The sequence below is a fragment of the Meles meles genome, chromosome 5 (assembly GCF_922984935.1).
Source record: "Meles meles chromosome 5, mMelMel3.1 paternal haplotype, whole genome shotgun sequence".
Lineage (NCBI taxonomy): Eukaryota > Metazoa > Chordata > Mammalia > Carnivora > Mustelidae > Meles > Meles meles.
Window position 1 is genome coordinate 128,193,082 of NC_060070.1, and position 16,471 is coordinate 128,209,552.

Sequence of the window (16,471 nt, forward strand, 5' to 3'; positions counted from 1 at the left end):
GGAATTGAAGCAGAAAGACTTACTCGAGGTCATCAGGAGCAGGTGCAATTGTCAAACAAAATTTAAGGCTACTAAGATCACCATATCACTATTCATCTGCTCAAGATTGCCCTGAGGTTGAGGGAAATGCTAAGAACAAAAGGTAACCTGTATTACTTGGGGGAGGGGAAAAATAAGACAAATCAATAACAAATTATTTCTGAAATATACACAAAGTCCTGGTGTGAACTGGGGGTTGGGGATACAAGCCAACCAGTGCCTCCTGGCCCATCCCCCAGGACCTCTTTTCTCCTCCAGCCTAGTCCAAAATCTTCTCACAAGAACTTCCAAATAGTATGAAAAATTCTTTCCTGGCTAGCCACTATCTGGGTTAATGATTCAGAAACTACTATATAGTCTACATGGATAAACATACACATATACGCATCGGGATAGATATATTCAAAGGTCACATATGATCTTGCAATAAAATGAATTTTATATATGTGATCTGAGATGCATGTATGAAGACAGTGTGGAGTTAACTCTAGCCACAGAACAAATGACTAAACACCTTTTCACTGCTTACTGCTAAAACATCCACCCAGCCCCAGTGAGGGTGCGGGAGGGAAAGTTTGGGGAGGGAAAGTTTGTCAACTTCTTGACAGTGCCAGTAGCCAGGAGAAAGCCAAGATATTTGGGGCTGGAAGTCAGTTGGGAGGACCGAGTAGCAGGATGGAGAGTCCTATTTGTAAAATACACCTACAGAACAATGTCCCAGCCCTATTTCCAACTTCCCCAAGGAAGTGTGCCCAAAATATAACTTTAGGTATGAGAGAGCTACAACTGGTGGGTGTGTTAAGAAGTAATAAGTTGCACTTTTTTAAAAACATGACGTCTGGATTTGTCCTAAAATATTTGAGCAAGAAGTGAAAATAGAAAGAGAAAAGAAAAATGGAGCAAATGGAGCAAAATCTTAATAGTTTTAACAACTATCTAGGTGAGAAGTATTGAAAGAAAGCCTTATTATATATCCTCTCTGCTTTTCTGTACTATGAAATTTTTCACAATAAAAATTTAAAAAGAAAAATAAAAGCTCAACCTTTTCATATAAATGGTTGTGCTTTATTGTATAGAAGTTACAACTCCGTAAATCTAATATTTAGTGTTTTTAAAATAAAAGTCAGTTGCAGTGGAGAATGCCATACTTCCTAAAAGACAAAAGCTCAGTTCTTTTCATGACACAGAGGAAGGCCAATGGTTGACATCTTGTTCTCAGGTTCCAAATCTAGTGCCTTTGGCCTTCTGGAATCTCAAGTCCACTCCTGGTCTCCTTATCTGCCCTTTCTATTTACCCTTCCCCAAAAGGACCTCCAACGTTCCCTTTGTCTAACAGACTTTCACCAGCATTAAGAAGCCGCCTGGCTTCTTCTAGTCAAAAGGATGAGAAATTATAAAAGCACAAAAATTTCATTCCTTTCACTGTAGACCCAGAAGACAAGAGGTCTGGGAGCCTCTTCGCGAATGAGAACGCTGAGGCAGAAGAAAGCGCCTTCTCCAAGACACCGGGCTGCAGTGCCGACTGGAACTGACTTCACCAGACGCTCGGTGGTCTGTTTTCCACCAGACCTCAGGAAAGCGCCAGGTGTCCAGATGTGTAACTTACAAACGAAGACACAGCCCTCTGCCCCTTGCTTAGAGAAACCAAAATAACTGAACTGAACCCCGAGTTTCTTCCGCATGGCAGAAGCATGTTTGCAACGGAAAGAGCGCTCAATAAAGAAGTATCAAGTTTGTGACTTATTTTCTTCTCTAAATGTTAACGGTGTGAGGGGGTAGTAGCAAAAGCAGAACGTGCCCTAACGTGGCCAACCTAGTACGAGGTAAACGATCATTTTTTAAGTAATCTGGGGTCCGGACCGCGAGGCTGCGGGGACCCCGGACGGCGGCGTCAGGAGCCTTGGACAGGTGAAGCAGAGGGAGCGGCTCCGTTGGAGGCGCGTTGGGCAGTCCCGTAGACCCCGATTCCCGAGAGCCTGGCGCCACCCAGCGGAAACGAAAAGAATCCCTGCTTCTCCGGAGCCGACAACCAAGGAAAAGGGGAGGCGCAGCCCACCACACCGCAAAATCTGAGGATTTTCGGAGGGAAGGAAGGAGATATCATTTGACGAATCCACAGCTCCATGTCCAGCCTTCCCAGTTTACCCCTTTCCACCAACAAGGACACTGTGACCAAACCCCGAAAGCACGTCCTCCTTGAACCCCAAGAGGAGAAACGGTTTCTCCTAAAATGCAACTACGCCCACGGAGAAGCTTTTAGCGTTGACCTTCAATGCAGAGCAGGAATGTGCGTTTGCCGCGCTGGCCGCGGGACTGCAGACGCAGGAGAGAGTCAAAGTGGAGGGCGGAGGAGAGGGCGAGGAGGGCCGCGTAAATCATTTGGAGAGATTTTTGGCCGAAGTCCCTGTTTCCGAAAGGTTGCGGGATGGTTTGACGTTGATTATATAGCTGCTTTCTTTTCAAGTGCGCGCCCCTCCCCACCGCAGCCCGCCTGGTGTTCGAGGATTGTGTTTGAAAGGGAGGAAGCATTCTTGAAGTGGTGGGTGATGGATTGTCTAAACCCTTCTGGGACATATTGGGCGGGGGTTTTTGAGTCAGCTCATCAATAAAGACCCCCCTGGAGAGAGGAGGAGGTGGCTGGAGAATAGCCCCCACCACGCAGCCTGGAAGAACCAGGCCTGGAAAGGAACACTTGAGGCCAAGGGGGAAGGGCATGGGGGAATGTGAAGAGGATAAGGCAGGTGAAGACGTCTCTTTGCCTGGATACCCTCAGCCCGGGGAGCCTTTTATGCTTCACCCCGTGGATGCGACAGGATGATTCATTGGGGGTAGGGAGTGGTGACAGACAAAAGGCTGGTCGGCTCCTAACACCAGGGTATCAGGGGAGCAGAAAGGGAAGTGGGGGCGCCAAAGGCACCAGCAGACCATCCTGATGCATTAGGGGCATTCTGCTATAGACTTCCTTCCAAAGCCCCAACCGAAAATCAATCCACTTCTCCCAAATTGGAGAAGGGAGATGGGAAGGGGACACGGAGAGGATGATGGAACTCAAGCCATCCCTTGGGTTTCATGGACCAGGACAAGGAGAGGCCACAGACTCTAACACTGAAAAGCCCCCTTCTTTCTCATGGGCAGCAGCTTTCAGAGATGCCCCGCGGGGTCACATAGGCCCCCATACATGCACTCCTCTGGGCTCTTCTCTAAGAGAAGGCTGCCCTGCCATTGGGAATGCGGATGGGGAACCCCTTGGCTGCTAGCTCCTTGGGAAAACTCGAAATCTCCAAAGCAAGGCCAGCTTGGAGAGAGCTTTTGGGCCTCATCTAGGATGGGCGGCCTCAGTTTCCAAACAGCCATGGTCCTGGGGCTTTCCCGATCTCCTCTTCTGTCCTAGCACTGGCGAGCCCTCACTTCCCCCTCCTGATGGCCTCGAGGGCCTTTGCCCTCTGCCGCCCAGAGCTGCCCTTCTCCTGCTACCAGCAGTCAGGCCGCATCCCAAAACAGGGATTGACTGCCAGACTGGAGGAGGGGCAGAGAAGAGAGTAATGGGGGATGGATGAGAAGGCGGGCTCCCGAAAAGCAGCTCCTCCAAGGCGGCGTCTGGGCGCCCGAGATCCCGAGTCGGGCTCTGGGCGCCGAGCACGTTTTATTTATCCCCACAGAGGATGCTGGAGGACAAAAGAAATATTTGGACGTCAGCGCTGATTTATATTTTTGGAAGAGCTACGTTTCCTTTTCTGAAGAGAAGCAAGCGCGCCCCATATCCTGAGCTCAGCAGGGAGGACAAGAGAAGAGTTTTGATGCTCCAGGAAGTTCATCCATCGTGGCGCGACGCGCAGGGCCCGGCGCCCTGCGGAGTTCGCTGCCCTCGGAGATATTTATTTATTTGGGAGGAGGGGGAGCGCATGGGGAGAGGAGACGAATCAGACAAGTGAAGAAAACCTGACTACGGCTGGGTTGGGACCTCCAGGGCGCCTCCCAGCCCGCATACCCCTAGCGGGCCAACCTAGTTCCTCCATCGAGGAGAGTTCGAGGCACGGCCTTGCGATCTCCCGGCGCGTTTGGCTAGTGCGTTCAGCTGCCCTGGACGCGCACCCTCCTAAATTCAGTGCCAGAGGCTAACCTCCCAGGCCAAGGGCGCCTCCCAGGTGGGCCCGGCCCTTCCACCGGCCCTGCCAGGCGCTCAGGAGGCCCAGCCACCTTCCTCCAGAACCTGGGTAGATAAGCAGAAGCAGTGGGCGAGAGACCTTCCAAGACCAAGGCGTGGGGCTGCAGAGGAGGGGGTGCGCAGCAGGGTGGGCTCAGGGGAAGAAATGCCGAGCTCAAAATATCCTTAGGGGCTGGGCTCCTGAGACATGCCCTGGTTCCTCCGGTTTCTGTCTCATCAAGGGGGCTTCCCTCCCAGCAGCACGAATGGATGCAAAATTAACGTGCTGAGAGGCACCAGCATCGACACTTATTTCCGCCTTTTTTCTCCTCTGACTGGGTGTGTGCGGCAGAAGCTTCTCTAATTTTCCTTCGTTATTGGAAACCTACTCATTCCTGCCCTCTTGGGGAACACACAGACTGTGTCTTTTCCAGCACTGCCCCTTTTCTCTCCGCCTTGCAGTCACCAGAGCTGCCTTTTAGGAGAATTGCGATCCCTACCACAGAGCCCCTCTTCTCAAGCCCCACCCATAAACGCAGCAGGCTGCGGAGGATACAAAAGGACGGTCCACCAGAGCCCTCAGGGTGCCCCGCCTGGTACCACTAGGCCTGTATCCTGGTCATGGCCTGCGGGCAGTTGAGCCCTGCTCCCGGGAGCATCCCAAAGTCGCGTCCCCAACTGAAAAGCACCAGGGCCTTGAAATCTGAGAAGGGCAGAAATGGGTAGAGGCGCAGTCTCCACATGGGGTTCTGGTAGATTGGATCCTTTTTTTCGTCCTCTCCAAGCACCTCAGACCACGTCAAGCCAGGTATCAAATCATGCCTACCGCCAGGCCCAGGAGAAGGGGCTATCCGCGGATCTCTCAAGAAGGTGGCTATAAAAAGCCCTGCCCAGGACAGGCGTTTGGAGAGTGGAAAAAAATCTATCCAAATAAACACTTGCAATTGGGTGCCTGGTGTTCAAACCCGGAGGTCTGGGGGTTTCTGGATGGAAGAAGAAGAGCAGACGCCGAGAAGGGTGTAAAATCCCCACCGTTACCCCTCCTCGCCAAGACCCCTTTCCTCAGCGGCGGATTTTCTATATAAATTAAAGTTTCTAGAGGGGCCTCTGTGGCGCGTTGGCTGGAGGTCTTCCTTGGTTTCCTCAAACAAGCCGACACTCCCTGGGCCTCAGTACCAGAGCCCATCGTGTGCAACTAGAAAGGCCTCCCGGGAGCTGGGGAACCCTCTACATACGTTAATTTTGTGCCAAAACACGGGGTGAATACAGTCGTCCGCAGACTGATTTGGGAAGAGACTTTGCTCCAGCCAGGCTGGCGGAGGAAGGGAGGGGTAACTAGAGCGAGAAGTGCCTCGAGGAGGAGAGGTCTTGGATGGCGGTAAACAGCGTCGGTGCGGATGCGTCTCTCCGGTGGGTAACTGGTTTAGTCTAAGCCATTTCATGTAAAACCCACGAAGCAGAGGAAGTATGCTAAGAACATAAGATTTTAACCGCAATAATGAAGAGATTTCCTAGAATAAAATGCCGATTACAAAACAAATCGGAGAAACCGAAGCTTCCCGAAGTTTACATTCCCCTGCGCTGGAGCAGAGGCGGGGCCTTGAGGTTTGGAGCGGGAAAGGAACCCGCAGCCCAGACGGAGACAGTCAACCAAAGGGGGACAGAGCACCAGGGATGGACAGAGGGCGGTTGCACCCGACGCTGTGTATTTCTGGTTAAGCGAGGAGCAGCCTGGCCTCATCTATATTTATCTTAACGAACCATACCTTTCCTTCCAGTAAGAAAAAATAAATCAAGATTTATGTTGTTTATAAGGCAATGAAAGTCAGTCGGAAAGAGCTCACCACCAGAAGAAAGGGCTTCCGAGAGAGGGAACCATCCTAAGAAAGGCTATGTATCAGAGACAACTTTCCTTTTAAACTATCTTCTAAATATAAATTCAAATATTATTGCCAGGGATAAAGAATTTGACATGAATTCTTACCCAGGAGACCTGTATAAATGAGTAATTAAAACGAAGTTGAGAGGTTTTGCTGCAAGGTACTGGAAACAGCCCTGGACTGGGATCCCAGGCCCCCCAGTACAGGCCAGCTTTGTCACTTCCCCAGGTGTGACTTGCAGCAGGTCATCTGATTTCTCTGAGCCCCTCATGGCTAAAGGGGAGATAACTGTATTTAGACCACGTGGTTGTGACATGATAAGAGTGGAAAGCCTTGTACCTGTGAAATCTATCAGGAACAAAAGCAGATGTTTTGTATTTCTAGAATGACCTTTAGGTCTAGGGGAATTTCCATAGGCAAAGATGGGGTATGCAAGAAAGAATTTTAGAGAAGAGCCTCTTCCTGCTCAGATAACTAAGGTCATTAACCTCCATATTTTGTGGCGTGCAGGGTAGTATTTAGACCCCTGGAGAGAGAAAAAATCTTCAAGTCAACAGAAGCTGCTCCTGGCTGGGACTGTAATTCCAATGCCTATGGCTGTTTCGGGACTGTCTAACCTCCTGGAACACTCAGCAAACCCTAGGTGGTATTTCTTGCAAGTCTGAAGAGTTTAGGTAAATGAGTACCGTGGTCACTAGGATTGATATTTTAATCTTCTTAAATTTTAGGGTTGGTCCTTTTTATTCTTCAGTCGCTGGGTCCTAAAACCTTGTAGGGCCTGAAATCCAATATACATCAAATTCCTAGTGTGGACAATCAGACAGGGTTCAGTGACAGTGACGTTTACTTGCTTGCTGAATTTTCCCAAATTCCATTGTCTACCATCCCCTCCTTCAAGTGAGATGATTGCCTTCCTTTTCCTTATTCTTCCACCTGGGCCAATTCTATTCCCACAAAACACACACACACAGAAGGCTATGTCATTGGAGCTCCTTTGAGTTATTATCTGTCCTCCTGACACCAGCTTCTAATTGCATTTAATTATTTTTCAGACATTCAAAACACTGACTTAGTGAACCTACTATATATGCTTCTATAGTTAGTTACTTACATTTAAATTGTCCCATGTAAAATGACAAAAGGGGGTAAGAGGGGAAAAACCTGAAATAAATGAGGACCCATCTCCAAAATATGCTCCCATGTCGCTCAGAAAGAAATTCTTAGAAGTAGAAGCAAATGCAACACCGCCCCCCCACCCCAACTCAATCAAAACATCCCATCCGGAAAAGACTGACTTGTTTCTTTTTTCTATTGGAAATGAGCGGTAAACTGAGTTCATTTTAGCCGTGTTTTCTTAGCTGACTCTCGGCTACAATCAAGCCATTTTCGGACACATTCCCATGTAGGTACCAGGGGTGCTCTGGAGGAAGCTGTCGACGCCTGTTCAGCTAATTTAGGTTTTCTTTGTCTAATTACTGTGGAGCTTAGGGAAAAGGAGTCCGGCTCAGGGCAGTAAACTGACACTCCGTCTCTGTGTGTGGTATCCAGGCAGGGTTTGATGGAAAAAGCCTGCTTCCACTCAACTTCAGGTCACTGTCTGGGGCCAGCCCCAGCCCAGCCCCCAGCTTCCCCTTTCCCACCCCTCCCTCTCCGCTGCTTCTACAGCCCCACCAGCACACTTAGCCAAGAGCAGATGCTCTATTTGGTATCTCCAGGGGCACAGATAGCTAGTGCCATTCCCCCCAAAACCTGCCTCGGTTCTGTTCCAAGGTCCTTTGCAGCTGGCCTTTCTCTAGATCCCTGATGGATCTCAGATTCTCTTATCCTATCCCCCTCGCCAGCCTCTCCAGCACACATACGTGCACCTCAGTCCCTTCAGAGGAGACAGAGAGGTGTGTCCAGGCCAGCCTCCCATTTGGTCCTCTGGTCTACAGCACCTCCCCTTCTGGGCCTCCTGCATCAGCCCTTGTGTGGCCCAGCCAGCTCCCAGGCCTCAGGCTCTCCTCCTCCCACTTCCAGCCCCTGTCCCTGGTCAGACTACATTTCCTTGCACGTGTAATCCAATAACTAACTGTCGGGTCTCATTGGAAGTGATTCCTCCTGAGGGCACATCCTCTCTCCCAGCCTCACTCTTACTTAGAGAAGAATTAGCCACACTGGGTGGAGTGTTCTCCTACATAAGGCAGCTTGGAGATGGCACAGCATTTTTGGTGGAGGACAGGAGACTGAGGAGGTAAATCTAGTGAGAGTTACACAGCCCTTCAGGCCTGAATATAAATACAGCTATCTCACTTATCTCACCCAGTGTCAGCCTTCTTTCTGCACTTCTTTTCCTTCCTTCCTCCTTCCTTTCTTCCTCCCTTTCTTTTTCTTTTTTTCAAAACATCGAGTGGAAAACGGAAAGGAAGTGGAAACCAACGCAAACATGAATCCTATTCTAAACCTTGGTTAAATTTACTCTATCTATACCCATCTTCTCAAAGTTCCAAACCTGTTCAGAATCCTCTGGCAGCACAAGGGAGGGGCGGGGGGGGGGGGGGGGCGGGGAGAGGGGTCCTTTGCAGCGCCTCGGCTTCTTGCCCTCTACTAGCAACTGTTGCAGATCTTCCAGGCCCTGTCAGAAAGAGAGAGGACTGGCACTTTACCTTTGGGGGTTTGGCACCCTGGCGTGTGGCTGAGGGCTGTAATGTTTAAATGAAGTTGACAGATGGTGTCAGTGCGGGCACGGGGGAAGGCAGCTAAGGAGGCTCCCGGCGGCGGCGGCAGCCCCAGCACCAGCGGCAGCACCACTCGGCCCAGGATGAGCCAGGAGGAGAAGGAGAACGGAGACGGGATGGGAGACGGAGACGGGGTAGGGGTGGATTGAGGGGATACGGGGTAGGAGGAAGAGAGGGAGAAGGAGGAGGATAGCGGAGAGGAGAAGAATGGGTGGGTCCTCTCCGAAGGGGGTGGCTGGTTTCTGGGATGGGAGGCGGGGGTGCTGTAAGGGGAACGAGAAAGAAGAGCTTATAAAGTTATATAGGTGGTCGAGTTTTGCTGGGGATGGGAGTCAACCTAGCAAAATGTGATTCTGTGGTCCCTCCGTTTGAAAGAGGGTGGGTAGGTGAGAGGGAAAGTGGTCGAGAGGAATTAAAAGGCCGAGGAGAACCGAGGAGAGAGAGGAGCGAGATAAGAGAAGGAGCCTGCCGCCAGGTTGGGAGGGGGGAGGAGTGAGCACTGAAGCCAAGCGCGCCCTCCCCAAGGCGGCGCGGAGCGTGGAGGGGGCAGGGCGGGGTGGGGGTGGAGGGAGGGAGCGAGGGGGGGGGAGGGAGTGCGGCCGGGGGGAGGGCGCGGGAGGGAGGAAGTCTGAGAGACAGAGCGAGGAGCGCTCCTGAAGGGAGACGTCGGGCTCGTCCCCGGGGTCCCTGCCGTGGTCCCAGCTCGCTGGCGCAGCTGCCCGGCACCCGGCCGCTTTGGTTCCACGGGCCCGTAGGCCATTGCGCAAGACAGGGGCCAGAGGCTCAGGGGAGGGATGCGCCGGGCGTTGCCTCCGGCCCGCTGCCGCCGCCGCCGCCAGAAGCCCCAGCGGAGCTGAGGGAGGCGACGCCGAAGCGCTGGCTCGGAGTGGCCACCGCTGCAGCCCGGGCGGCGGACTAGGGCGCTCGCCCGGCTTCTGGGCCGACCCCGTTCCAGCGCCTCCGTTCCCGGCCGGGGGCCCGCCCCTGCGGCCAGGCCTCGCTCCCCGGTCCCAGATGACTACCGAGGGCGGGCCGCCGCCGCCCCCACCGCGCCCGCCGCCGGCCCCGCTCCGCCGCGCGTGCAGCCCGGCCCCCGGCGCACTCCAGGCCGCCTTGATGAGCCCGCCGCCCGCCGCAGCCGCCGCGCTGGAGACCACCTCGTCGTCCTCTTCTTCGTCCTCAGCCTCCTGTGCCTCCTCCTCCTCCTCCTCCTCCAACTCGGCCAGCGCCTCCTCTGCCGCCTGCAAGAGCGCGGGCGGCGGCGGTGGCGGCGCGGGCGCCGGGAGTGGGGGCGCCAAGAAGGCGAGCTCGGGGCTGCGGCGGCCAGAGAAGCCTCCTTACTCGTACATTGCGCTCATCGTCATGGCCATACAGAGCTCGCCCAGCAAGCGCCTGACGCTCAGCGAGATCTACCAGTTCCTGCAGGCGCGCTTCCCCTTCTTCCGCGGCGCCTACCAGGGCTGGAAGAACTCCGTGCGCCACAACCTCTCGCTCAACGAGTGTTTCATCAAGCTGCCCAAGGGCCTCGGGAGACCCGGCAAGGGTCACTACTGGACCATCGACCCGGCCAGTGAGTTCATGTTCGAGGAGGGCTCGTTCCGCCGCCGGCCACGCGGCTTCAGGCGGAAATGCCAGGCGCTCAAGCCCATGTACCACCGCGTAGTGAGTGGCTTGGGCTTCGGGGCCTCGCTGCTGCCACAGGGCTTCGACTTCCAGGCGCCCCCATCGGCGCCTCTTGGGTGCCACGGGCAGGGCGGCTACGGAGGCCTCGACATGATGCCTGCGGGCTACGACGCCAGCACAGGCGCCCCGGGCCACGCGCATCCGCACCACCACCATCATCACCACGTCCCGCACATGTCGCCCAACCCCGGATCCACCTACATGGCCAGTTGCCCCGTGCCTGCCGGGCCTGGGGGTGTCGGCGCTGCTGGGGGCGGCGGCGGAGGGGATTACGGCCCGGACAGCAGCAGCAGCCCAGTGCCCTCATCCCCAGCCATGGCGAGCGCCATCGAGTGCCACTCTCCCTACACGAGCCCCGCGGCGCACTGGAGCTCGCCCGGCGCCTCGCCTTACCTCAAGCAGCCGCCCTCCCTGACGCCAAGCAGTAACCCCGCAGCCTCGGCAGGCCTGCATTCGAGCATGTCCTCCTATTCACTGGAGCAGAGCTACCTGCACCAGAACACCCGCGAGGACCTCTCAGGTAACGCAGTGCGCACCTCTAGGCTTCCAGGCTCCACGACTACTGCAACTTCCACAGGGTCGCTGCAGCCAGGGAGTCTGAAGGCACTGGAAGGAGTGGGTGCTGGGAGAAGAGGGAACCTTATTCATGGAAGGGAGAGAATTGAGGTCATACTGCCCTCTCTCATACCCTTGGCCAAGAGCTGGGCCTCCAGAATTTGCACTGCCAGGAGGATGGTGCAAAGTCGCCTGACTTCCTGGGGTCCCAGCGTGCCCCTAAGGATGGCAGGTCTCAAGTCTCAGTCCCAACTTAGTTCAGAGAGAAGGCATGTGGTCTTTGGGGAGCCTGGCCAAGGAGCTGTGTCTGCTTCCGTGTGTGTGTGTGTGTGTGTGTGTGTGTGTGTGTGTGCTGGCACACGCAAGTGTGTTTAGTTTGTTTGCTGTTGCCTTCCTCCCAAAATAGACGTCAGAAAGGGACATGTTTTGTATGCTGAGGGTGTGGGTGGGGAGGAGTTGCAACTGGGCCAGAGTTGAGGGAAGGGGAAATGAGGGAGGGTCAGGGAAGAAGGCAGAGGGGGGACCCAGGATCGTTCACAGGAGGGAGGTATTACTAATGGAGAGGGGCACCAACCTTTGAGGAGTCCCTTGCTTCCCAACACAGTGGACCTATATTGATGACGTGAGTCTGTCCTAGGCCAGGAGGACCTGAGGCCCACGTTGTGATTCCCCCTGAGAAATGCTTGCCTCTTGGACTTCAGTTGTATTGCTGGTGTAAATTTTGTTGGTTGAAGATTATGAAAATTTATTGACTTGCCAAAGGCGATGAAAGGTGGGAGGGAACAGATGGGGTAGAGGAGGGAATTTGAATATTTAACCAGGTTTCTCAGACAGTGGAAATAAATTCTGTCATATTAACCTATCTGAAGCACCCTCAGGCTTAAAATCAGGCTGATCTGCCTATCAAATGGTGTTTTAGTTCACACCCACCTTTCACCCCAATTAGAAAAAGGCTCGAAGGATGATACACACGATATATGTTCAGGAATCAGCTTGTGACATGAGCTGCAGGGAAGACGGGAAGCCCAGAAATGGGCAAAAGATGTTGGTTCCCTGGATGGTGAAATTTCCCAAATAGGCCTTTTTAAATGCGGGTCTCAGAGGTTAACTAAACAAAGACAGTCTCGGCAGGACCACACGGGAGAGGATTTTAGCCTGACTTAACCCACTGAGAGCAGAGTCTTGTTCAATTTTTATGGGAATTTCAACAAGTAACCAATACAGACGACCTTTCCCTCTTCATTTTTTTTTTAATCCCCTGGGACTGGCTGTCAATCACCGCTCACCCCAGGCAGCCCGCACTCCCCCACTCTCCTGCCCACCGCTCCTCTCCCCGCCCAGCCCGCTGCCCTCTGCCCTCTGCCCTCCTAGTGTTCCCCATTCCCCTTCTCCAAGTAGGCTCTACTCAGTTTGAACCCAGACTTCGAGGTTTTCCAGCTGCCCTGAAACAGTACCTGAAAAATTCAAAACAAAACTCGCAAGAAAGAAAGAGACTTATGATTGTTCTTTGAGGCCGCCCTCGCCCTACCCAACACACCCAAGCTCACGCACAAGTCCCAGAAATTCGGGACCCGGAAACAAAAACTTGGAAAATGAAAACGGCAGAGCGGGAGCAGGCCGGCCCCCCGCAGCGGCCTTGACGGAGAGCCTCGCACGACCTATGGGCAGAGGCCGTCACTGGGGCCAAGGCCTGACCAGGACGCTCTGCCCCTTCTTCCCTCGTCCTCTGGCTCCCGTCCCTCTCTTCCCCCGTCCTAGTTGGCATCCCCCAGGCGGAGGAGAAGTGGGGGCTCAGCAGGAACAGGCTGAGTGAGCGGGCGCCGCGGGGCCTGTTTAGGAGTGCGCTGCTGGTGGAACGCGGCCCAACGAGGGACGATGGCCCAGCGAGGAGCTGAGAGGCCGAGCAGACCGAGGGGCTGGTGGTCCAAGAAGGTTCCCCGCAGCATACACGCACGCAGACACGCACACAACACACCCCCGCGAGCAGCGCAGTCCAACTTGGGATGGGGCGTCTAAGGTCCGCGTGCTCAGGGAGGCCCCGCACCAGTCATTTATTACAGTGAGTCTTTCAAGAAGGAGCCGGGGCTTTTATCTCTCTCTGGTCACATCAAAGAGCTGACGGCGGCCTTCGTCGGTCGTAACCCAGAGCTCTAGCTCAGGGTCCTGCTTGGGCCCGCTATTTTGAGCTCATAGAACTGGCACTGAGAAGCGCTGTAACGTGACGGGCGAAGGCACCTGTATGCAGAGCAACAAGCACACACCTGGACCGCGTGGACGTGTTGCTACCTTCTGAGATCAATGCGGCGCGCCCTTGGCGACAGTAGGTGCTACAAGGCAACAAATGTGGCTCAAGTCAGCGACCGTTCGCAGCCCTGGGATGCTGCCAGGCCAAGGCGGTGAGAGCAGGGCGTGAGCGCGGCGGGCGGGCGAGTACGGTTTTCACGCACTCAAAAATCGTGGCCTGGCCCCCAACATGCAATTTATGGTCCCACAAGGCGCGGGTACCCAGAAAAGACGCAGACGAAGAGGCCTCACCCAGCCCAGCGCGGAAAGAGACTCTGTCCGGGAGAAGACCCGGCCGCGGCGCGCTCCGGACGCCGCCGGCCCGTTGCGCCCCGGGCCGGGAGGCGCTGAGAAAGCAAAAGCAAAAGTCCGCAGTGGGTTGGCGCCCAGCGGCCGGGCTCTGGGCCTTCGCAGAGCAGCGGCCCCGGAGGAGAGGAGAGAGAGCCTTCTCCGCCCTCTGCCATCCCGGAGTTTTCTAAGGCGCTCCCTGCGCTGCCTGACACCTCGATGTGCAGAAGGGTTCTGCAGCTGAGCGCTTATCGAAGAGCATTATCTGATCCGTGGAGAAAGGCTTCGATCCGTGAAGAAAGGCTTCTCTAAGGGAAGCCTGAGACTTTCCGAACTTAGGACGACCTGTACTTTCTTTCCAGGCTCTTTGTTTATTGCAAAGGGATTGTTTTCTCTCATCTCTTTTTGGCACAATGAATATCTCTGTTGTGACCTGCTATTCTGACTGGGCCAGTTAATTGAGAAACAGGCAGGAGGCTCGGGAGAAAAAGTGAGAACGACAGCGGTGTTTCTGTGAAGGGGGCTTGGCCTCTGCAGCCAGGCTCTGGCATCAAGGGCCGGGAGACCTGCGCTTAGGGAACCCTACAGAGAGTGTGGGTCAAACAGTCCCCGCGCGGTTGCACCCTCCGCGATTAACGCGTTCCTGAGGGTCCGGGAATAAAAGGGGAATTCAGGCACACTCGAACCCGGTTTAGAGGAGGATCGTGCTCTGTGCGTGAGGGTACATCAAAACAAAACATAGTGATTTCACAGACCTCCTATGACCCAGTTTGAAACTTTCAGAAACTTCTAGAGGTGGGTTTGCTCTACCCGTTTTCTAACGATAGACAAAAGGCACATCAACCCCTTTCTTACCCTGAGTCAAAATAAGGCGTGAGTTTAATTTAAATTTAAAAACTAATATGCCTCATCGTTTAAAAAAAAAAAAAGTAACATGCCTCATAGTCAGCTGAATGACTGTTTCTGAAGAACTTTTCCTTTCTTCTTTCAGTGGGACTGCCTCGATACCAGCATCACTCTACCCCAGTGTGTGACAGAAAGGATTTTGTCCTCAACTTTAATGGCATTTCTTCTTTCCATCCCTCTGCAAGCGGACCATATTATCACCATCACCACCACCAGAGTGTCTGCCAGGATATTAAGCCCTGTGTCATGTGAATGGAGGGAAGGAGGCCATGCCCAGACCGCTCTCTGCTCTCTTTTCTGCAGGGCAGAATGAACTGAGGTGGACTCCCCAACTATGCACGGCCCTAGCAGTAAGTAGCACACCAGTCACTTAGCCTGAATCCCTAGGCCAGTGCTGTTCACTGATACTTGTCTACCATTGGTAGAAGGACAACCCTGGCAATACCCTAATATGAATATATGCAGGATCCCCACGAGGGAGAGAGCCAACCGAGAACTCAGCTTTTTAGCGGAAATGATAAAGAGTTACCACATGAAAAACATAAACCTGTAACTCTGGGATCTTCATAACCTTCAGTCATCAGGGTCTGAAAAACGCAAGTTGTGTGTGTGTGTTTTTCTTTGTCTATGAAAATTTTTGTGCTTTTCAAAAAGGCAGTGCTAAGCACAAGACTTCAAGAAAGCCTCATCTTGTTGCCTAGCCAAAAGAGAGTTCTGTTCCGCCAAACACTAAGTTTGGATACAGGTGCCAAAGAACATTATTAAGAAAGTATTTAGAAACAATGTGTCTAGTTTAAGAAAGTGGTTTTCAGTATTGTGACAATACAACGTTTTTTTTACAAGGTTGTTTTCTACCACCATATTTTAAAGATATTTTTATGATTTTCGTGTATACTCACACTTTGCTTGTATTTTAAAAGGAGAATATATTTGCACTTATGTATACTTTTACAGTTTGCCAAACTATTTTGATGTAAAATTTTTTTCAATAAAATATATATAACAAATAGCTGTTTTAGAGACCTATTTCCTCCACGGGCATCCTGGGATCACCAGGCTCTCTTCTCCACCAGCCAGCAATGCAACTCTACACTGTTGGTTTTGTTTTTTTTTCCCCCCAAGTTGTATAATTGACGTGGTGTGGGGTCTGTGCCTTGAGTAACACAGGCCAGGTTCTGATTGTGGGTCTTCTCAGGAGAGAAAGAGATGAAGGAATTTTTCTGTTCTTTTTTTCCCTCACCCTAGCTCCTTCTGGCTAAACAAAAACCAGAAGGTGAAAAGAACTTAAAAGAAAACCAGGCAAGATAATGAAGGCAAGAGTCTGATTTGAGGAAACCAAGTTTTGTGCCCCTTTTGTTCTCTTTCCTGTAGCCAGGGAGAGTTTTGCCTTTTGCTCCTTCCTCTTTTCCACCAGCAGGGAATGAAGGCAGGGAATGATGGGCAGAGTAGAAAGTCGCCTCCTAGGGCTCGGCTGAGTGGCGATCAAGGGATAGGTGTTCAAAGAGTGGGACCAGCTTCCCCTTCGCAACTCACAGTTTGGTAGGAGTACTGATCACATTTTGTTGTGGTGGTGGTCAGATCCTAAAGAGTCCAGAGGGGGATGGCTGTGGAGCAGTAATGGGCAGTCTTTGACCATTTGGATGGAGAGTAACAGAAGCAGGTACTCATCCTCAAAAGATGTTCTGTGGCTGCTGTCTGTCCCCACCACCACCAATTCAGAGCTTGACCAATCCTACTTAGCAGGAGCACGCTCAACCCCCACCCATCTCTGTCCAACTTCCTTTGTCCCCCTTGCTCCCTCCTTCCTTTTAACAAGGGATCTCCTTCAGGGATTCTCTCAGAGCCCCTTTTCCTTGCTTGATATCTCGAGCTTCCCCAGTCTCAAATGCTACAGGCAGCTCTGGTAAAGCTCTAAATTCAAAAGAGAGAAAATAAGCCAACCAGGCAGCAGGGCTGTTTTTTGTTTTTTGGGTTTT

The 16,471-nt window shown here is 52.9% G+C and overlaps 1 protein-coding gene and 1 long non-coding RNA gene across 2 annotated transcripts in view; one reads left to right on the plus strand and one right to left on the minus strand.

The window, feature by feature from the left end:
• The window catches only part of LOC123941981, a 31,450-nt gene extending 20,017 nt beyond the window's left edge, over nt 1-11,433 (minus strand). The window contains exons 1-2 of the long non-coding RNA XR_006818374.1: nt 11,152-11,433; nt 8,555-8,677 (exon numbers count right to left, since the gene is read on the minus strand). This is a non-coding gene — a long non-coding RNA (uncharacterized LOC123941981). The remainder of the gene's footprint in view (nt 1-8,554; nt 8,678-11,151) is intronic.
• FOXF2 (forkhead box F2) lies at nt 9,650-15,493 on the plus strand. Its single transcript, XM_046005864.1, has 2 exons — nt 9,650-10,983; nt 14,581-15,493. The coding sequence occupies exons 1-2, from the start codon at nt 9,795-9,797 to the stop codon at nt 14,745-14,747; spliced, it is 1,356 nt and encodes a 451-aa protein (XP_045861820.1). The 5' UTR covers nt 9,650-9,794; the 3' UTR covers nt 14,748-15,493.
• The last annotated feature ends 978 nt before the right edge of the window (nt 15,494-16,471 follow it).